The following is a 23,653-nucleotide window of genomic DNA, read 5'->3' as shown; positions in this document are numbered from 1 at the left end:
TGTTTTGGGTTACTGAGTCGTGTCTTAGAACTCCTTTGGTTACGCTTTGTAAGAACTAACGTTCACTCTTTGATATACATATTTGCAATTTTTAAAAACCGCTGTGAGGTTATTAAATTTCGATTGCTTGAAAGCACCCTTAACTAATCAAGCATTACGTATGATGCCCGATCCTCGCAGTAGAGAGCGCTATTTATGCAATAGCGAAAATCAGACCTGAAAAAAATCAGGCCTGTGCGGGATTCGAACCACTGACCTCTGCGATACTAATGCAGCGCTCTACCAATCGAGCTAACAAGCCAACTGGGAGCAGGCCGTTAAGTTGATGCGTAATAAACCCGTGATGATAAATCAGATAATGTATATATGAAGTTCATATATTTTGAACTGCGGTATTAGATACGTATGATGCCCGATCCTCGCAGTAGAGGACTGATTTTTTTTCAGGTCTGATTTTTGCTATTGCATAAATAGCGCTCTCTACTGCGATGATTGTTGTCAGTACTGACAACAATCATTCACTTGACTCTGATGATGACTTCCGCACAGGTTGTCGAAACGTCAGTCACTACCACCGACAACAGTCCTCAGGACTACACTCACCCGGACGATCAGACTACACCTTCACATGTTACCCCCGGGTTCAAGCCATTTACTGTACATGAACTTCATATATACATTGTATCTAATCAAGCATTCTTTGAATGGAACTTGGTAACCCTTATGGCTTACTTCAACGATAAACCCAAGATCCTAGCTATTGAATCACAACAAAGCACCTGATACGTTTTGGTGGCGATTACTCAGTTTTTTGCGCCAGAGGCGCCGAATAAAGGTTAGGCACGAACATTTCAGCGGTTTCATACGTTTCAGTGGCGAACGGTTATTTAAGCGGTAACAAAGAAGCGTCGTCTAGAAGCGTCGAGTTGGGTAGGTACGATTGGATTAGTTTTTGATTTAGTCTAGTTTCGCGAAATTTTAGTTCGATAGTAGCGAACTCGAATTAAATAGGTAGCGAACATATAAAGAACTCAAACCCTGTACCAGTTCCTTTTACCAATGAACGACTGGACACAAGTCTATTCTCGTTTACTTAGAACTCGATACTTATTCAGCAATTATTCAGCACTGAAGTCAATACTCCCACCACTTCACCAATGAACGACTGAACACAAGTCTATTTTCGATTGTCTTTCTCGGTTTACAACCTGGCTACACAATCACCCCACCCCCCTCCCCCCACCACTCATTAAAATAAAATAAAAAAAAATTCTTTCCAATCCTTCATCACCTTTAAATAACCAGTAGGTGACGAATCAGGACGAAATGACGACAGTAGCGTTATAAAAAGAGTAACACGAGTAGGAAAGTAACCATCTTGATACTTTTATTTTGCGTCAGGCATTAGTTCGGCAGCTACATGCCTAGTACTTGGGTTTGTTAAATGTTCATCGTTCTCGTCTCTTTTTGTCCTTTCTTTTTCTTATAAAAAATTCCTAAGTGTATACAGGCAGGCTCTTAAAAGCTTGCTTTAGTAATCTTAGTCACTGGTAGAGTAAAATACCTCACAACTTTGGATCATATAATACAATCCCCGTTATCCACACTAATCTTTACTTGAAACTGTATTACTTCCGCAAACACAAGCCATCTTAACTAAAACTATGAGATACGCTTTTTACGATCAAAAAAAAAAAATTAATGCTTGATACATTGCTTTTAAATTTACAAGCCAGAAGGGATCGAGAATACAGCGAAGAGTTGACCGTTCAGTTATAATTATTGTTACCTACTAGCTAAAAGAATTTATTCATATCGCAATAATATTTAATCGTACATCCTTACAGAAAAAAAAAATAAAAAAAACTGGTGTAATAGTTGAGATTGGAATATAAACACCACTAACAACTACGCATGCAAGTGAAAGTTTTAAAGACAATTTAACCATTGCTTTTTTGGCCAAATACTAGCTGCTTTATCATCATTCAATGCTCGTCATTACACGCTTTCCAGCGAGGTACAAAACATGTGGAGTTTTATCCTTGACTTAGAATATTTGTAATGAGCGCAATATTCTAGCTCAACAATGCCACCTTCTTTGATTGCCATTGTAATTCTGAAGTGATAGAGAGAGGAAAATTCATCTGCATAAATGGGTCAACTCTTGCTTTTGGCAGATCCTCTTTGAAGATTTAAAAGACAAGTCAAGGACTACCGCAAACACTCTTATAAGTCCTTGGGGCATAACAATTTGCAACGACTTTCAGACAGGAGCCTTATTGAAGAAGGCGGGGGAGGGAGAGGGAAAGGGGAGTTAACAAAACCTCACTACAGAATTTCTTTCTCTGTCTGAAAACCTACGATTTTTAAATGGAAACCACTACAGGCTTTCAAAAACAACTAAGTGTTGTATTTTGAACGCAAAAAAGCATACCAAATTTACTAAAACGCAACTAATGACAATACTGCTACCACTTACCACTTTTTTGGGGGGGGGGGGGGGGGCGGCTTGTTAGAATGTTTACGGTACATCGTCCAACTGGCACTTTGCTGTATCGTTTGGACTAAATTCCTTTGACTGTTTTCTCTTAAAGGCTCACAATCTTAGAAAAAGCGCACGCTAGATAATCATATCTTACTTGCTTGGCTGTTAATTTTTCCTTCTTTGCTTAACTGAGCAAAAGGAAAACAACCAACAACTAGATCAGTGAAGCACGGCTGAAACAGAAGACTTGACCAATCACAACACAGGAAATGATGTCGCCCTCTTCCCGCTCTGATTGGCTAAAGAACACTGCTAGAGATTCACGGTGTTTATAGAGAAAGTGTTGCATCAAAAACTTAATTTTAGTCTAATGTCATTGGTAAAGCTCTATTACAACAAATGTAAGGCATCAGGAGATGTTGAGGTAGATGGGTTGATTAGAATGATCTCCCAAATGGTTCATTAAAAGTCGTATTTACCCCAGATGCACTGTATTATGACAGATGCACCATGCGGATCTCTCTACCTGGAAAAACTGGTTCAAAACTGGTCTACCAATAACTCTACAAGGGTTGTGGCCACATGTGGTTTTGAGCTTCTTATTGTCAGTCTAAACATCTGAAAAGGAAGTGCAATCACTCTGTTAGAAGGTCACATTTCCGCATCGTAAACTCTTGAAGAGAATTTTAAGCCTAGCGATTACCCACTTAGCAGATGCTTAACCTTCGACACTTCCAAACTTTTAAAGGAAAATTTTATAAGGTTTCTGCTTACTTGTGCTTGTCTATTAGGTTCTAGTCGAAGCAGTGTTCCTATTTGAACGGATGATCCTTTAATAATACCGGCACAAACAAAGTTCTCCGGATTAGGGTCTACATTCTGAAGTAGGGACATTCCAAACCCAACGAGCTGAAAGACACCAAACAAAAAGTTATCACAAAAAGATAGCAATAACATAGGAATTTTATGATGCTGCAGACAGAAATTGCGCAAGTTACAAAACTTGTTCGAAGGTGTTGTCTAATCGTCCGAGTGAGGCTAATCGTCCGAGTGAGGCTAATCGTCCGAGTGAGGCTAATCGTCCGAGTGAGGCTAATCGTCCGAGTGAGGCTAATCCTCCGAGTGAGGCTAATCCTCCGAGTCAGGCTAATCCTCCGAGTGAGGCTAATCCTCCGAGTGAGGCTAATCCTCCGAGTGAGGCTAATCCTCCGAGTGAAGCTAATCGTCCGAGTGAGGCTAATCCTGAGAAGATGGTTAGATGTGTAGTTGAAGCAACCTGAATCAAATTTAGATTTGGACATTCCACCAGTTCAAGTTGTCCTGTTTTAACTTTCCAAATTGTCTACTTGTGGTGCGTTTTTGCTTTTCCCTCCATTTTTTTTTTTTTTTTTCAATGCACGTTTGAATCTACTTTTCTCGTTCATTCTACTTATCTCCAATCTCCAATCTCCACTAGTTATATACTGTGGTCTGCTTTCCTGTCGTCCTGTTCATCTATCACTCAAATTCACGCAGGTTTCCTTTTCATGCTATTGGCAGATGCCCAGTGATACTAGTGACTGCCCCTCCCCCCCGGTGAATTGTTAAAGATTTGCAACAGCTCATAAGGAACTACACAGACAGGAAACCAAAAACTCAGAAGGAAGGGTCGCATATTAATCACTAACCTTTGTAGAAATTGTCTCTGTATCAATTGAAAACTTAGCCTTAAAAATCTGCTGGCACTCTTGATCAGGGCTGAAACATGAAATCAGGAATAAAAACTTAAACTGGGTCAGAAAACAATACTAAGAAAAAGGTCAAGTAGGACCTGTGGATTACCCTAACAAATGAGGCCATTTTACATGAAAAGGTAAGGCTAAAACGGGGCTGATTCTGTGCCTTTTTAGATAGCGGCTAGCATCCTTTATTCAGATACTGCTTCGTGTTATAATTAGTAGAAGCGCCGACCCTGACCTTAGAGGGCATGCGATTTACCTTTGAAGAACATCTCTTCGCTTTTAAATAGAGCATTCTACTACAGTGGAATACCTCTGTTTTGGTACTCGGGAGCCAGAAACGTTTGGTTCCACCTGAAAATAATGCTCCTATAACTTTCGTTTTAAGGAAACTTACTCGAGTCCTGGGGGTGTCCCCTGTTCCATTGAACAAATACAGTTTGGCGCTAATTCTTTCCATTTTCTCATTCTCAATTCCGGCGAAGATCCATAGCTACTGTTACAGAATCTACTTACTTTCCCAACTGTTTCCATCTGGAAAAGAAGTCTTGCGAGTTCATTTCGGTCGGCGCGAAGAACTTGGAAGGAAACAGTGGAAGTGGAAGGACAATTCTTTGGCTCATGCCGTTCACACTAAAAAGAGAAAAGTAAAAAGAAAACTGCTTATTCCAAAAGTGGTAAGAAAATATCTGTACATTTTAATTAGAGACTTTTCCTAGCTACACATTCCTACTAATTCACTAAGGCTCATCCAACGTATTTTTGGCTAAAAATAAACTCTATCCATAAACGGCTGGCCTAATAGCAACGTAGTCTCATTATTCAAGTAAAGTAGTCTTTCTCGATTCGATAACACGAACAAAAAAGGATAGAATTTTCACTCTAAAACAAAGCCAAAAAGGCTGATTAGCAGGTACATAAAAAATAGTAATAAAGCCAAACACTATGAAAGGTCCATAATACGGCCAAAAAAGAAACCGAGAAAGACAAAGCAGATTTTGCTATATTTACCTGAGAGAGGTGAAAACATGTAACCTTAGTCTGAAAAGTTCGTTTCTTGTAAGCCGTATAACGGTGTTTTTAGCTTTCAACCCCACAATCATCGTTGTTCCTCTTAGGTCTATTCTAATCCCTTTGGCATTTGTCATTACGGCCCTTTTCAATTGAGAGCCAACATTCATTCGGGGTTTCTCTGGTTTTGCCTTGCATCGCTTAATGTTTAGTCCAGGAAACCATTTTCTCGACCAGTCAGATTCAAAACTGTCATGTACGATACATAGGTTGTGTACCATAAATCAATAACCACCTCTACAAGTAAATGCAAAGAGAAACACACCTGAATTGAAGATCTATGACTGGATGATCTTTGAATTCTGAGAGACATTCTATATTTATCATTTGTTTGACTTGAGCTCCACCTTCCACAATGTTTGGAGGAGATATAGTGTCAACTCTGATGCGTGAACAAGGTCAAGGAAGAAAACTTGACGTGCGAACGTACCTGTACGTCTAATAATTATTTAGAAATAAATTTAGTCATTGACATGTTTAGTGGAATGAGGATCTTGAATCGCTCCGAGAGGTTTAATTCTTTAAACAAATCTTAACCAAATAAATCCCAGCTTAGAGTATTCGTATGTATGACGCTATTATACGTTGGTCCATGGTTGAGTCTTTCTGGTCTAGGGAGAATAGACAAAGTGAGAAAAACTCTGAGCTCATTTTTGCCTTTGCCGTAAACGTCAATCATGAACTCAGTAATAACAAGATTTCCTACGAAAGGATATGGGTATTAAGATCTCCCGGCAGGTGAACCATAGAAGAAAAAGAAACAAACTGGGATGAGGTCTTGTTGCCATAGAACACACCAAGAGCCCCTGACAGGAGAAAAAAAAAAGAACAACACGTTAGGACAAAGAAAAAAGGACATGAAAAACAGAATAAACAAATAACGACGCATACGAAGATCGACATACGATAGTTATATTGTTGAACTGAAGTTCTGTGGCCACTTTTGGACTGTTGGAAGACAACTTACTTGAACAGCAGAAACGGACTCAAGTAATCTTCATCGAAAAGTCAAATCTTCACAGCAGCCCAGTTGCTTACCTTTCTCGTCTTTGAATTCCGATTTGATGCCGACTTGTAAGATGTCCGTTTCAAAAAGAACCCCAGTGTTTTTGCACACAAATCTGTCCAAAATCAAAGTTTTGTTTAAACAAGTCTGCCATAATGTTAGCTAATTCCGCTTAAAGTAGTTTTGTATTGCAAAGAAGACAAGTCAAAAAACAAATATGTGCACAACTTCAAAATAATGGCCACCTCCCTAGTGCGACCTGTTTATCAATGGTTGATCAAAGATGTAAACAGAGCCCCATTTTGTTACTGCTGAAGGTCAGTAACTTGACCGTGCACAGTGGAGAGGATTTGTTGATCATACGGAAACGTACTTCTTGATATTCTCCTCTGCGCCTTGGGTGATGGATGGAGCACTTCCTGCTACGGGGGTCGCAGGCATCTCAAACACGTCTACTAGGAGACCACCTCCTCCTGTCTCGGGAGGTCCAAAGTTATTTGTCACTGGCTTTGAAACTGTTGTCTCTGTACCCAGGAGGTCTACAATAAAAGAGCCTGGTAAATGCCCAATTAAACTTTTACACCATTTTTTTTTTTCAACAGTGGAATGACATCTAATTGGTTAGAGGTAATTAGAAGCAAATGACCACAGGTTAATGGAGTAATTAGAAGCAAGTTACCACAGGTTAATGGAGTGTTTAAGAATAAATGTTTTGACAGCAGTTAAAAGAGATAGAAATTGAATAAAACACAATAACATACTACCTGGTTGAAGGGCGGGATTGGGTGCAGGAGTCTGAAATGAAAAATCGTTCTTTTATTCCTTGTTGTCAATTTAGAACGAGAAAGGTCGGGCAAGTTTACGAAACTAATAAAAAATTATATAAAAAAAGTATCTTTCTAGACAAAAGAAAACATTGAAAACAACTACTTTAGTTGCTATCTTAGCATATCTTCCAAGGAATGATATCTCAGTAAGCCTGAAATACATACCAGTCAACAGCTTTCCCAGATAAAAAAGCATTATTTACTGTCTGAACAGCACTCTAACCATCATGAAAGTGTCAACTTGAATTTTGTTATGCAATGTATTATTACTACAATGTACCTTCTTTCTGAATTATATTGGGTCTGTTCTTCTATTCCTTTTTTCTGAATTAATTATTGTCATAATCATGGACTTTTAAAACGGTCAGACATCATGTATACCTCGTTTATAGCAACAGGAACCTGGCCGTTGGTGGTTGGTTTTTCTACTGGTTCACTCTTCTCTTCTTTCTCAATGATTCCTGTTTTCTCCTGCTTCTTTTTCTTCAGTTTTGCTAGGATGGAAGACTCACGTTCTGGGAATGGTGGCATCTCTTCCAAAACAGTAGCCTATGATGAGAAAATGAAAGGAAAACAATCACTCCTTGACAAAGTGAAAAGAGCTCTATAGATTTAAGGGTGAGATGGGATGAGTAACACTGAACTGGAGTCTTGCTTTCTTAAACGAAATGTGTTTATTCTATAGTCATACTCTTTATCAATATAGAGAACAGTAAGCAAGGGACCAACTGTGTAAAGGACATTATTACACCACTCGGGCAGTCAGATGGCCAATAACTAAAACCAACCGATCAAAATGTTCTATTGCCGGTCAATATTCTCTCAGTATTGGACCGGGCACTGTCCCGAATGGTCCCGAATGATACCGCACTTGTGTCCCTTTGAACTTCAGTAGTATAATAAATCTCTTATTAACCAAGTTTGCTCGGGACCGTACTGGAAGAATATCGGCCCTTGGCCTTTTTTGTACAGACCTCGCTGCACTCGGTCCGTACTGTCAAGACCTCGGGCCGATATTCTCCCAGTACGGCCCTTGCACTTGGTTAATAAGATATATGTACAAGACTTCTTCAAGTGGAAAAAGTCTCATCATCACTAGTCATTTCAATGAAAAAATTAAAAAGTAAAACAGAAACAACCCATTGTTATCCTCACAAAACCTCAAAATGTAAGCCTCACCAAAACATCTGGAGATGCAACAGTACTGAGCTTTAAGTATTCCAAAGCTCTTTGCTGGATCTCAGCATCTGAATTCTTGAGATTGGTATCACTGCGCATAATCTAAGAGGACAAAAAATAACATATTAACATGGGTTACTCTAAGTTCCTACCACAGAAGGAAATTTTCAGCCCTGTTCTGCCGCCAAATTCTAAACCATATTTGTCCGATGAAATAACAAATTCTGGTGAGTAGCTGCGAGTGGCTATATAAAAAATTAGAAGAAATATGAAGAGGTTGAACAAAACTTTAAATTTCACTTATTTTTCCAAGAATTCCCAAAAATAATTTCAAGAACCAAAACAGCATAGTGTTGCAACAGGAGCCACATTTTACACAAAACAAGTCAAGAGCTCTCTCTGTACCTCTTGGATGTGTCCTTTGATCTCAGGAAAGAGGTTAATGAACTTGATGTATGTCGACATAAGCAGGCCCCTTGTGGAGGAAGCACAAAGTGGAAACTTGCTGTGTAGCAGCTTGAATTGAACCATTGGACTAGAAGAAAGAAAATAAAAAGTGAGTGAGGGGATCGTAATAACAAATCAAAATTTTGAAAAAGCTAACTTTCAGTGTCACAGAAACAGTTCAAATAGAGGAAGGGGTGGCAAAATCTAAAAACAGAAAATGTATACAGAAAGTGACTACTGTAGAATTTGAAAATATAGAAATGAAAAATCACAAAGAAAAATAACAAATGAATATAAAAATTGGTATGATAATTGGTATTTGCATTGATTTTAAATGCTTATTACATCACATGGTTTAAATTGAAAAAATTAGTGTTTAAGACTGGACATTATTGAGTATCGTAGCCATTTCCATTGCCACCTTGCAGCCTGGAATCTGAAAAAAAAAGACAATTGTAACAGCTGAAACTCATACCTTGACCTGGGGTCTCCTGCAATAAGATTGCCAAACTCTCCAAGGATGTAACCACCAACTTTGACCATGTTCTCATGACATGACGGAGACTGCAATGCTTCAAATACTGTCTTTGCAGCGTAGCCCTGGATATCATCTCGGTTTATCACAATTTGGATAACCCGAAACCAAACCTACAAGAAATATTGTTAAACTTAAAAGTTGTAGATCAAACAACAGCTCGCATTACTATACAGCATTCAGAAGTCATCACTGCTAACAAAACGATAAAACTACCCATGAAAATCAATTTAGAGCTGAATGTGTTCACCTCTAAGAAACTGGGAATCTCCCAAAGAGGCTACATATAGTGGAAAATAAAGACACTTATCAATACCTCTTCACTGACGTAATCTCCAGCAATTCTAATAAGTGTAAGGATGGTGTCCATATACCAGGAATAATCTGTAGCAAACTTCTCAGCAAGTATTGCCACTTTCAACACCTAACAAGAGAAAACAAAATTAAGATCTTTTTAATCTGGCCTAAAAAAAGACCTTGTAATTTGAGATCCTTAAAAAAGACTGATCATAGAGAAAAATCTCAAAACACATAAAGAAATGATCTCACATCATAAACTTTTGACCCACAGATTATTTTATGTGGAAACATGGGGAGATATCTTAATTCTAATGAGAAATGCAGCAGTGGCCTTTTTTACCATTTCTTCTTTGATGGAGTAATCAGCAGTTTCCAGGTAAGTTAACATTTCAGCAACAATCTCTTCAGCATTGTTTTTGTCGCACATGGCATAAAGAAGATCAACAGCTCTTTGGCGTACACTGACATCACGTTCAGTCTGGAGTAACCAAAAAAAAAAAAGAAATTCATTATACACAACAACAATAACTTAGGGCTCTTCCCCTTACTATGACCTTCATCTGTAAAATATCCAATATCTAAAGAATCTGTCCTGTTCACCTTCAGTGCTCCAACAACAGTCTCTTGATGTTTTCTCACAGCATCAACTGAAAACTCAGAATTTGACATCAAGCACAATCCCTCCAAAGCAAGATACCTGAGCAGAAAAATTTGAAGAGCTACTCATAAAAAAAAAAAAAAAAAAAGAACACCCAGTAACAATTTTAGTGAACCTACCCTTTCAAGGCTCAAAGCTTATTTTTTTCCAAAATACTTTTTTGGTAACCTTCAAAGTTAAGGTAAATTGGTAGCCACAAGTCCTTTCTCCACATTGGTAATTTTTGCTGCCTTGATTAGATATGAGTACTGTACCCAATATAATTATATTATACCAAAATGCTGTAATAATTGGTGACAACAATTTTAACATTTAATAGCACAAGAATCCCACACTACATCTGTGCAAAGAATCAAACCAGATCATTCTTCACTCCAAATGCATGTCTAGCAGATATCACTAAGTTTATTATTTGTCACTCAGTCCATCAGCAGAAATAAACACCATATCAAAATTGGTTTAAGAATTTCCTGTTTATAGCTTCCAGCCGCTTTTGATTGCTAAAGTATACAGTGTGCTCATCTGTCAATATAATCTGAATAATGATTTAAGGCTGTTTGAATGGTTGTAATAAAGTTATCACCTAAGCGAACCAAACCAGCTATACCTCAAATTAGTCTCTTTGTGTGTCAAAAATTGACCCAGTTGGTTACAACCTCTGATCAACAAGCTTTGCTCACTATAAACAAAACAATATAAAACTTTAGTCACTTGGTTAGAAATCAGATACATGTGGCACCCAACAACTAGAAAACAAGTTTTGGCAGAACTGTTAATTTGACACTCACAAGCTTGGATTTCCCAGCTTTATAATTCATTCCTGTTCCACAATAAACCTCAATTCTGTGGTATTAATGAGTTCTGGAAAATTATTTCCCAGCCTGTTGAATGGCTCCAGTGTATAGGCTAATTGCATAAATCTGTTGATTTACTTGACTGAAAACTTAACAACTAAGGGAATGGGAAACACCAGAGTTCTCCTGAAAGGTTTCTATTGCCCTCCTTGCAAAATAGGAACATTGCTGATTTACCTGTCCATGTGTATAATCAGGTTGATTGCTTCAAAGAGGACAGCATTCCTTGCATTTGAATGCTGAACTTTCTTTGACTTGGGTGGTTCCTACATAAGAAAAAACCATTGAGCTTAAAATTTGGACTCAAACTTAATTCCAATGTTCAATTCCTGTGTTTCTCAAATGTCTTTTTTTTGGCTATAAAACCAACCATGTTTACAGACATTCTACAAAAAGTAAAGAAATACTTTAATTAATGATTTTACTGTAATGGAAGTAACACATGTAGATGACAACCTGCAATGTAAAATAGTGTAACATTAACACTACATTGCATAGAAATACTTTAATACATACCTGAGCCTTGTTGAGAATGGTTTCCAAGCACTCATTTAGCCTTCCAAAGACAGCTGGGTCATCTAAAAAGAGGAAAAAGGAAAAGAGAAAACACATAAGTAAGGAGACACTCCTTCAAAATAAATTCAAATTAGCTCTTACTGCAACCAAGGAGGACTAAAAATTTTCTCAAGCAAGCTATTTCTGAATTTTCCTGTAGCCTGCACTGCAGGTATATTTTAAGCCAGGGAACACTCAGTATTTCTATGCAAAGGGTATGGCTGCCATCTTGGATTTTAAAAGTAGAATAAGGTAGGGGAGGGAAAAATACTCATATCATGGCAGCTTGCTGATTAATTGCAAGCCAAATGAAACACCTGCACTAAAGGCCTGCTAGATTTCACACAGCAAGTTTAACTTTTAGCTTGCAATAATTTCATCTGTTTGTTTACAGTACACTGTTAGTATCATGTTTTTTTCTATGTGGCAAATTGCTGCCAGCAGTCTTTTTTGGGGCACATCTGAACCAATAGGGCTTCAAAGAATAATCTGAACTGGTTACCCGGAGGAGGGTACATCTGCAGAAGTTTTATGAGCTTGACACAAAGCCATGGAGCTGGAACAAAGTAGTAGGTGTAGTCTTGAAGGTCTGTGTAAGACGATGTCACAATCTATCGAAAAAGAAATCAGTGTTTATGATATCCAAGTATCAGACAATCCTAACGGTCTAATTGTCATGCTAAAGAATTACAGAGTGCAAGGACACTACAGATGTCTGAACAACAAGAATGTAAAGCATGCTATAGAGTCCTTACCCTACTAAGTCTTGAGACTGCTAACTGAACACAACCCTTGTACTCTTCAGCAAAATAATGGACAAATCCATGGATAAGGCTGGCTGCTGAGGTTACCACACCCTGGTGGGAAAACAGTTATTGTTAGTAGTTCAATTTTATCCTTGGTTCAAGTTTTATTTTCCTTCGTTTTAAACTCATTATCAAACATTAACATGACTGAGAACAAAGGAAAATAAAATTTGAACCAAGTATAAAATTGAACTACAACACAGTCACACTACTATCATTCTAGAGTTCAACTTTCAGACATTTCAAAATGAAGCAAAACAGAGCTTTTCTCTAAAAACAAGGGATTAAACTGCTCACATTACTAGCTGAAGCAGAAATGTACAAAAAAAAAATTATAAAAAATCATTAAAAGCAAATTTTTGCAGATTCTTGCTCCAAGGATCAAAAGTAAAAAAACCTCATCCTCTTCACTGATGATCACACATTTCTAGATGAATTATTCTTAGATATGTGGTTTCAACAAGTGAGAATCCATCCAGAAAGGTTTTGCAATTTCCCGTTGCATGTTTGCTTGTTAATGTACTTATCAAAGGGAAATTAACCATACAAAAGTACATATTTAAAGGACTGTATGTACTAAAAGGTGGGTTTAAGTCCACTTTGAGTTAGACCATCACTGACTAACTGAACCAATATATAAGCCTCTCAATCTCAGATTGAAGGCGACACACAAAATGACATTTAGCCAGTGAATATGTACCTAATTCTAAAGGTAAAAAGCAGCTATCCCAATGGAGAAAACAGTGTTACCTCCTCAAGCAAAGGCATTCTTTAACTCTTTAACTCGCACAGGTGATTAGCACGTAAATTCTCCCTAAAACAATCTATAAGTTACCCAGCAAACAGGTAATGAGAATACTCAGGAAGAAGTTATCTTGATCTAACACCAAGTTCTCATAACTCATTTACAAGGAAATGTGTTGCAACTAGAGGGGAGAATTAACAATCAGATCTTGCTAGTGAAAGGGTAAAGTCATTTCCCCTGAAAGGCAAGAAAGAAGATTTCTTCAGTTTCAATGACTAAAGAACCATACACTCACCAAATGCTTATCATTTAACAGTTGAACAATCCTCGATGTCCACTCTCCAGGAGGCAAGATATCTGTTTTAAGCCTGAAGAGTTTCAGAACACAAAGAGCAGCACATTGCTTTACACTGTCGTTTGTGTCAGGTGAAACTAATAGCTTGGGAACTTCTTTTCCTACGGCCTCTACCATCTCATCGTTGCCAATGTTTGCAATGCATTGTAGAGCAAGACAGACATGGATGGGATTGCGACTGGACAAGTCATTCTTGATGCTTTGGATAATCAGCTTGATGAGGTTGCTGTTTGCACTAACAAGGACTGAGATAAAAAGGTATCCCTGCATATGAAAGAGGAGATACTTATTAAGAAACTTATTACTCATTAACAAAAATACTACACAAATTTTCATCCTTGCAGAGACACGTTGAAGGAAGCAGAAAAACTAGCCAATAGTAGTTACATTTGCTCTTTACAGTGACTATTTTTCATTTACATGTATTTATCAACTTGGCAGATCAAACCAATTAAATTCTCTTTTAATACCCCAACTGCTGCAGCTCCACAAGTTTGTAGAGGTAATAAAGTGATTTTGAGTGCAATTTGACATAAATAAATATATGCAAAGACAACATAAGTACACAAGCCTGTAAGATGAGTGCAATTCTTATTCTTGAAAAGTGCTTATTTACACTAAATTACACAAGATATCAAGTTATCACTTGTTGATAACTTATAAGAAAAGCGTTATGGAAAATCAAAACAGATGAAATTTTGACAGCACATGTGCACTATATGTAATTTGCTCCTATGTTATAATTTTTCACTTGTGTTTCAACTTTGCACTTGTGTTTCATGAAAATGCATTTCAGAGGAACCTGCATGAGGCAGTAGACTTCTATTAGGCTGTCATTCGGTAGTTTAGGGAGGGTGACCTCTTAAGAGCGAATGTTACCAATGGTCAAACATTTGGTGGCAACAGCCAAAAATCGATTCGGCTCATATTCTCAAGTTGGGTAGGTCTTATAGTGAAACAAAGCACTGCATACTTTGTTTGGCTGAATATCGATTTATTTTCGAGAAAATCAAGAACTGAATTTCACCAAAATGCCGCTTTTGAAGCTCAAAATTTCAGACGAATCTTGGGAGTGTCGCACCACGAATTGAAAACACTTGGACCGATAAAAAGTACCAAATCTTGAAAAACAACATCAGTACATATGCTGACAGCAATTTGAGCAATTCTTGATTTTTTATTTACACATTCTAGTTGAATTTATCTGACCTTCATCTTACAAGATTAAAAAGTGGTCAAAAGTAACCCATTATTTAACTATGTGGTAAATAAAATAATTGACTGAAAATCTGGCTTTTGGAAGGTGAAGTGTGGTTCTTTTTTATCTCCAAAAGAATTTTTTGGGGTAATGATTCTGTGCGATTTAATCAAATTTTAGAGTTGAATAAAACAAGCTGATTTGACGGTACCGCTAGTTATTCGAAAATGTACACATTCACACACAAACTCAATTGTTTCACATTTTACATCCAGTATACAGCTTATTTAACATACTATCATCTTACTATCCATATTGAAATATCACAATAGAGGATTGCAGTCCTAAAATTGTTGCATTTCTCCCTCAATAGAGATTTAACAACTTGGCAGAACAGTCAACACCTCCTGATAATGATTAAAGGTTGATAGTTTCGAAAGAAACTGTTTGGGGCTGCGTCGGTGGGAGTAACGAAATAATTTGGATATATCAACAAAGTTGAAGTGGTAAATTGGCCACTGTAACTATTACAAAAGCTGACGTTTCGAGCGTTAGCCCTTTGTCGGAGCGAAGAGATCTTTGTTTAAATCTAAGTCTACAACTGAACCATGAACCAAATGTAAGAGGAATTTAACTAGTTCAGAAACATGTTTTGCGTGTGCGGAATAATGCTAATTAATTCAAAATTAGGTCTACTGAAATAAAACGAAAAATCATTGGACTGTGAAGCACATGGCTACGGGAACTAAGGTTGAGTGTTACATATACAAAACAGGAGCAAACAATTATCTAACTCCAATCATCATACAATGCATCATAATTGAATGTTTCATGGTGCTTGGATGGATGAAGCCTATTTTAGGACAAAAAATGAGCAAAAGATCTGCAAAGGGCATAGCCCATCATGCATCCCTGCAAATGTGCAACAAAGATAAGTGTAGTGTTTAAATATTTGTTTACTTAAAAGAAGTTTTATAAGGGTCAAACCTGGAAAACCATGACTTTCGCTGAAATGTTTGTACTAGGCAACGTTCAACAGCTTACTGTTTCTTCCCCAGAGGCTACTGTGCCCTGTTAAGTTACTCATGCCGGTAGTAAGACTACGACCCAGGTAGCACACGTTCACATTATTCACACTCATCTTTTCCTGGCAGTGGTCCAAAAAAAACTCATGACTGGAAATGAAACCGTTTCTGCACATCTCAGAACTCAAGAAACGCTTCGAGTAATCATTGCACTAGCTGATACAGCAGACTTGAGTAGTGCGAGTCAGTATACCAACATCAGTCAAATACGGTACTTGCACTTTGGAAACAGTGGCTTTGAGAAACTAACTCAACTAGTTAGTTATTTAGTATTCTTTCCCAAGAAGGTAGCCAACTAAGCAGTGATCTATCCTCCTCAAATATGGTCGGGTCCAAAGCCATCAATGCATTAAATGGCGAAATATCATAGAGCGTAGCTGATGCGTAATGACAAATTTAACAGTAGCCTGTTGTCTGGTCAGACGAGAATGATCATGCCCATTGGGAAAAGACTGACATCTAGTTTTAACTAGAAAAAAGAAAGTAAACAAACTCACGTTTTGCCTATCTCCTTAATATTTCCTTCCAAGATGACAAATTTAAGAAGTGACTGACTACTTCTTATCGAAGTCCAAAGTCAGTCAATGCTTTATATAGCAATATATTATTGAGCATAGTTTGATATATCAAAAGGAACTCTGCGCCTCGAACTTAGAGCCTCTCGTCTACCCCAAGCCAAGCTTTGCACTAGGCGAGGGACAAATTGTCATGGCACGTATGTTAACAGGAGGAGAGAATATGGTTGCTTGGCTAAGAATTAGGTCAACTTCGTCTTTTGGCCCGGAAAACCAAGACAAGGGGAATGGCTCTCAATCCACCTTAAACAAGCAAGAAGAGGTATAATTACTGTTTCCCGTTTTCTGGATCGTTTGTCGAAGTCACAGTGCACTCTTACGGTAGTTTTGAACGAGCAGCAGATATCCTTATAAGAAGAATGGCACGCACTACTGTTGCAGAGTTCACATCTTTTCTCTGCAATTCATTTTATGCCAGTTTCAAGGTAATTTCTGTAATTAATCAAACAATCTATAGCGATTAAAATAGTAAGGAAGAGAAAACAAATACGATACAATCTTTCAGGGTCTTAAAAAATACTTCTAAATCATTTAAAATCCTGACCTCTATTCAAGGCAATTGTCATCTCAACCAGTTCCTTCTCACTCAAAGCCCCAAGTGTTTCTAGATACTCAGTGTGGTATCAGCGATTAACGATAAATGACACCCATTAACGATAAATGACACAAAGCGTATCACTCCGTGATACGCTTTGTAAACACTCATTATCAAGAGGTGTTGACTATCCTGCCAAGTTATATCGCTATTATGGGAGCAATGCAACAATTTCAGGACTGCAATCACCTTTTGTGATATTGCAATATGAACGGCAAGATGACATTATATTAAGTAAGCTATAGACTGGATGTAAAATGCAAAACAATTGAGTTTGCGTGTTAATGTGTACATTTTCGAATAACTGACGGCACCATCAAATCAGCTCATTTTATCCAACTTTAAAATTTGATTAAATCGCACTTTAAAATTTGATTAAATCACACCTCAAAAAATCCTTTGGAGATTGAAAAGAACCACACTTTGCCTCCCAAAAGCCAGATTTTCAGGTCGATTATTTTATTTACCACATAGTTAAATAACGGGTTACTTTTGACCTATTTTTAATCTTGTTAGAAGAAGGTCGGATAATTTCACTTAGATTGTGTAAATAAATGATCAAGAATTGCTCAAATTGACGTCAACTCATGTATTGGTGCTGTTTTTCAAGATTTGGTACTTTTTATCAGTCCAAGTGTTTTCAGTTCGGGGCGTGACGCTCCAAGATTCGTCTGAAATTTTGAGCTTCAAAAGCTGCATTTTGGCGAAATTCAGTTGTTATCGATTTCTCCAAAATAAATCGATATTCAGCCAAATGAAGTATGCAGTGTTTTGTTTCACCATAAAGCCTACCCAACTTGAGAATATGAGCCAAATCGATTTTTTGGCTGTTGCCGCCATATTTTGAAAATGTTCGATTTTTGGCCACATTTGCTCTTAAAACTGATTCAACCCTATTCACTTTTAATACTAACTGCAACTTTCTCTGAAATGGTGTTTCACAAGCAAAGTAACTGACTGAACCTTTAATTTGCCTGATAACAATGACAAAATTTGTGAATTTCTTAAAATGAACACAGATGAGTAAAGCAATGACACATCGCTTCAACAACTGCTAAACTTCACACTTCTCAATGAATAATCCTACAACAGTTATCACCAAAAAGCAATAACTTTTTTTCAAATGGATTCTCGGAGAAGTAGGAGTTGAATTTCATAAGGAAGCTTGATGTTTTTTCTTGCTTTTCTAACTTGCATGAAGGCTCACCAAATTTCGCCAACTCTGGGCATGAGCATTCAACTCCAAAGTCAACAACATTTAATATTTTGACACAGAAGCTTACTTAGTTTTTAGCTAGCCACTGTGCACTGAGCATCGATAATGTTTAATTGTCACCTTTTAGCATGGGATGCAAACAATCAATACAACTTTATAATATCATATATGTGCACGATCCTTCGCAGTAAAGCACTATTTAAGCAATAGTGAAAATCAGACCTGAAAAAAATTCAGGCCTGTACGGGATTCAAACCACTGACCTCTGCGATACTAGTGCAGTGCTGAATTACTACTGCAGCGCTGAACGTACAGGCCTGGAATTTTTTCAGGTCTGATTTTCACTATTGCTTAAATAGTGCTTTACTGCGAAGGATCGTGCACATGTACATTTCATAACTGCAGTTCATATATATGTATTTCATATATATTTGTTGTTTGATTTATCATCTACGGGTTTATGTCGAATTAATTTGATGGCCTGCTCCCAGTTGGCTTGTTAGCTCAATTGGTAGAGCGCTGCACTAGTATCGCAGAGGTCAGTGGTTCGAATCCCATACAGGCCTGAATTTTTTTCAGGTCTGATTTTCACTATTGCTTAAATAGTGCTTTACTGCGAAGGATCGTGCACATATACGTTTCATAACCGCAGTTCATATATATGTATTTCATATAGATTTGTTGTTTTATAATATCAATTGTACAATTGACATCTCTGATGTCTAGTTTGTGAAATTTCCCTTTCTTGCTATAAATGCTACTTCTCTAATACTGACAACACTGCTTTTACACTAGAATGATAAAAACTATGTTGAAAAGAATATAATAAATTTCTCACAAGATTGGTATTTTGAGCTGTCACATTTGAGGAAATAACTGGCACAATTTCTTGGTGAAACAAAAACAGTTGTCATCCTAGTTCAGATGGACCCTAATGCTAAGAATTGTGGGTTTTCTTACTGCTACGTTTTATAAGCACCACTTCTAAATGGACTCAAGATTTTTGTTGTTGTAAAATTCCAGAAATAAGATACACAAAATTCAGTGAATGCAAATTACCCTAGCCTTACTCATTAGAAATAAAGCAAAATAAAAAATTGAATAAGTAAGGAACAGGGATAGGAAATCCAGCATGGCAACACATGACATGGAATACTAATATGCTGTTTGGGAAATTCCAGACTCATGCTCTCAAGTTTCAAGTTGGAAAGTATTCAAACTCTTTTGAATTCTTGATTTACCATAAACGTGTTCACAATTATTGACTCTCTGTAACAATAGATGAAAGATCTTAGAGAAAGACAATTAATTTTATTTTCTGGGGTCTGTTGCATTTAATTTACGAAGAAAGTGCAAGTGCATGGAACACGTACATACATGTACTTTTAAAAACTTGTGTACCCGGTAAAATCAAAGTAATTTCCTATAGATAAGGAATCAATAAATTTAACTTTGTACACAAATGCACAAAAAGTAACGCTGTGATACGATTCTCGGAGGGAGCAAAATCTGATTGGTGTTAAACAAATTTAAGTATCCAAGGATAACTGTAAAAATTAAATGAAATAGGTAGGTCGCGCGTAACATTAGCCATGTCACTGTTAATTAAATTTTCACCTTTACAGTCGTGCAGGAGCTTTAAATACGAGCAGTACCCAACCAAATTCAAAAGTTTCGATGTAGTTTTACTTCTTAAAAATGGGAACTTTCGTTTCTCCATCAATATTAATAGATCGCGGTTTGATAAAACCATAATGGAATCAAAATTTGGTGTATAATCTCGCGAAAATATCCTCCCTAAATACTTTAACAGTTTGAAATGCGCGTTAAATGTTAAAGTTGGTCGGGCATGGCAACTTCTAAAGCAAGCATTTTTGAACCGACGTAAATCAAAATAATTTCAAGGGGCGCTTTCAGATAGCTCGGGAATACTTACGATTTGTTTTTCCGTATATTTGTTAGACGATAGTAGATTTACGGCTTCCATGTGACCAAAGTCGATATCGTGGCCAAGAAGAAATATAAACAGAAGCTTACAAACGTATTTCTTCTTTTGGTAACCATCTAACTGCTTATCCCCTAAAGAAGACGAAAAAAAGTATGAAATGGAAACTGAGCACGTACCATCTTCTAATAATTTAAGATTAGCTTCTATGCGGTATTAACCAAAACTTGCCTATTTGGATTTGAATATGCGGTATAGTAAATACGCAAACTTACCTTTGAATTTATTCCTAATATTTGCAAGCTCCTTGTTTATCCGTTTCATCTCAGCCTCTTTAGATTTACCTGAAACAAAAAGAGATGTTTGATTCCCGCGTGTGACAAAATGCCGCGATGAAGTGAAACGCCGAGAACGATCACATTAGTTGATTTTCGACCGATCAAGACACACGTGTCAAATGCAACAAACAAAGTAAGAAATTAAAAATAAATCCGAGAACCTTAGAAAGATGAAAATTTTTAATTTCACTTACAGTTCCTAATATCAGAAATGAAAACGGCTAAACCCCTCATTCCCTCTCCTTTTACCGCAGGCATCTTGGTTGAGTAGTATAGCGTTCCACAATATCAATGTCTTCAAAAACCTGACACAGCCCACTTCACAAGCACCTTGGCTCAGGTCCGATGCACGTGAAATATTCACTTGACGAATAACCAAAACTGTTTAAACCGACTTATATCGTTTTAGGGATGCAAGAAACTAGCTGCCGATACCAATCCCAACGCGACAGTGGATGTTCGGTCTTCTCAGGCTAAATTTGGAGACGGAAGATGGCAGCCGCCATCAAACATTCTTCAGAGCGAGGCCAGGAATACGGCGCCCCCGCACCACATAAGAATTTTGTCAGCAGAACTTTCCCCGGCGTCAAAATTATAGAGTATGTTGTGTAGGGAAACATAACTTATCCTCATTGCGTGACGGTTTTACCTGCCGAGGCCTTAAGGAAGCGAAGAAAATTCAGATTTCATTCCTTTTTCCAGAGAATTAAGATTATTTCACGTAAATTGCGAATCACACAGTTTTTCTCCTTAAAAATTAGTGTAGGAGGTCGAAATGAAACATGATTTTTCCGAAGTTTTCAATGAGTAAATTTTCTGCTGAAGAATTTGTGTGATTTGGATAGATAGATAGACGGATAGATAGATACTTTATTGGTAAATACTTCGCAGCATGAACTGAATTGCGTATTCACAGATATAAAATAAAAATCACTATGTACATGTATTCATCTTATTATTATTAAAAAATACGTAGTTCGTCGTAAGGGGAAACTTGTACATTATATGTGGCTGTTGACTATTCTGGCCGAAGCAATAAAAAAACTGTTTTTAAGTCTATTTGTCTTGCAAAGTGGCAAAGCAAAGGTACGCTCGTGCCTTAACCTATGAGGGCTTACATAGCGGGGTGATAACAGTTTGCTTAATTTGTGCTGAGGATCGTTCATTATGTTGCGAAATGTTGCTGTACACATATTTTTATGGTGGTCTTTCACAGCTGAAAGATTCATAATAGCTAAGGCCTGTTCGTATTGCATACCAGGACAAATGATTCTCATGAACCTTTCCTGAATACGTTCTAGTTCTTGGTGGAGGTATTCAGTGAGAGAGTAATGAAAAACTTGTGCTGCATAATCGATTACGGATGAAAGTATAAAAGTCATTTAGCATTGGTTTTAAAGTCATCCCCATGCTGTGATGCAGATATCAAGTTATTATGCTGAAAGATTTATTGAAATTTCAGCGGATTAAACAGTTAAGGTAAAGGAATCCTTTAATTTCGATCACAAATTAGTCTTATAATTCCTTTTTATCATCCTTCTTCTTCTTGAGCAAGTCCTAAATTTAATTCGACCTTTGATGAAGGCTCTAGTGGCGGATCCAGACCTGGAGTTAAGGGAAGAGGGGAAGCGGTTTTTGTGTGTGTACACTTGCCGGCTTTTCTTTTTTGTGTGTGTACACTTGCGGGGCCCTTTAGGGCCTCCCAAAAAATCCGCCACTGGGTTAGGGAGCCCAAGATTAAGAATATCTACTCAAACATGGATTAGTTGTAAGACCACGTCGTAACCAAATCATAGCTTAGCCAGTTCAGCATTTATCATTCCTACGGATAACTCTCGCCTAAAACGATCGCGATCATTACACTCTGGTACGAACCCGACCAGATGTAAGGAGCCTATTATCGTTAGATGTAGTCAGGCCATTAAAGCCATCAGAATAACACGGCTTTACATTAACTTAAAAACAAAACATCCGAACACGGTGCACTTATCTTCTTTTTCCGGCTTTTTTGTGAATGTAGCATATGGCATGTATGAGGAAAAACTTTAATCGTGTCGTAGTAATTCAACGATCTCGTGATCAAATATTTTAGATCCTTAGACAGTGTAATCATGCAATGGTGTTATCCGCTGGATATTTTTTCCCCTGACACCTGAATGAATCATTTGCTAAATTTATTTTATTTCCAGTACCATTATTTTGTCCGTCCACGAATAGACTAAGTACAGCCGCCCCCCACCCTGCAAAAGATAGTCGGAAAGGTGCGGGGGGGGGGGGCTGTACACAAGCTAGATACGAAGTGATCACGCCCCCTCGTAACCGGAAATACTTTTCTTTTCCCGTTAAAGTTCTTTCCTTCCGGTTAGTAAGAAAGGAAATATCTCCCACTGTGTCTGGAAAATACTACAAAATGATTCTGCAAAATAAATAACACGAATGAATTTGTCTTCAGTTTCCGTCTTGTTTCTAAACCTTTAATCTAGAGCGTGAAATGAAAAACATTAAAATGAAATGACCGGGAGCGGTGCTCTCCCAAAGCAAACCCGTGTTTTGACTGAGATCGTCAACATTTTTTATTTGTTAAGTCATTTCCGGACCCTTAAAGTAAATATACTGACGAAAAAGATTTTATTTGTCAGTTGTCATCCTCTGAAGATCTAAGGGTGCCTGCCATTCGATAACCAGTGAAGACAGTAAAGCACCCATCAGTATCTAGGCGAGATCTCTACTGAAGCGTCAACTTACAGATATTAAATAAGGTAAGTAAGTAACTAAAAAAACAAAAAAACGATCCTCGCAGTTACATCGCAATTTTAGCAATTGCAGAAGGGAAGCTTGAAAATATTCAGGCTTCTACGGGACTCGGACCCATGCCTTCTAGATTCTAGTTGGGCGCTAATACCAACGAAGCTACGAAACCCCCCTTTGGAGGGAAGGAATATTTTGTCGGCATGATTACAAACCGAACTGGACTCCACTCTGTCTTATTACCATTAAATATTTGCAATCATTATATTTTTCTTCGTTTCTCTAGATCGGAGAGAAAATAGGAATCGAGGCCTTCTTGAGTACGTTTTCGATTCCGAAAGCTTGCCATTTGAATTGTACAAAGCTAGCTGTTGACAACTAGTAATTTACACTTTAGAGAGCAATATGCTGA

General features: G+C 37.5%; 1 protein-coding gene across 1 annotated transcript; it reads right to left on the bottom strand.

Moving 5' to 3' along the window:
- Positions 1-1,365: 1,365 nt before the first annotated feature.
- Positions 1,366-21,023, bottom strand: LOC111322789 (AP-2 complex subunit alpha-2). The gene is made up of 25 exons (XM_088735587.1): positions 20,688-21,023; positions 20,431-20,499; positions 20,147-20,289; positions 13,482-13,805; positions 12,391-12,492; positions 12,138-12,246; positions 11,597-11,658; positions 11,258-11,346; positions 10,834-10,905; positions 10,169-10,265; positions 9,909-10,046; positions 9,585-9,692; positions 9,209-9,381; positions 8,692-8,821; positions 8,287-8,388; positions 7,489-7,656; positions 7,045-7,075; positions 6,654-6,819; positions 6,313-6,395; positions 5,992-6,080; positions 5,540-5,664; positions 4,720-4,836; positions 4,153-4,222; positions 3,260-3,394; positions 1,366-3,103 (listed from the first exon to the last, which is right to left on the bottom strand). Exons 1-25 carry the CDS (start codon positions 20,749-20,751, stop codon positions 3,026-3,028), a joined length of 2,844 nt encoding a protein of 947 aa, XP_088591713.1. The 5' UTR covers positions 20,752-21,023; the 3' UTR covers positions 1,366-3,025.
- Positions 21,024-23,653: the final 2,630 nt, after the last annotated feature.

This window comes from Stylophora pistillata, chromosome 10, assembly GCF_964205215.1.
Source record: "Stylophora pistillata chromosome 10, jaStyPist1.2, whole genome shotgun sequence".
Classification (NCBI taxonomy): Eukaryota; Metazoa; Cnidaria; class Anthozoa; order Scleractinia; family Pocilloporidae; genus Stylophora; species Stylophora pistillata.
This window is presented reverse-complemented; position numbering and strand designations above follow the sequence as displayed.

What these genes read in the sequence shown, in the direction of transcription:
- LOC111322789 (XM_088735587.1), bottom strand. Translation starts at nt 20,751, where the DNA reads ATGCCTGCGGTAAAAGGAGAGGGAATGAGGGGTTTAGCCGTTTTCATT. An exon ending in TTGCATCTCCAGATGTTTTG is followed by an intron (nt 7,657 to 8,286) that starts GTGAGGCTTACA and finishes TTCTCATCATAG; the next exon opens with GCTACTGTTTTGGAAGAGAT. An exon ending in TGCCGGGAGATCTTAATACC is followed by an intron (nt 5,665 to 5,991) that starts CATATCCTTTCG and finishes TGACCTTGTTCA; the next exon opens with CGCATCAGAGTTGACACTAT.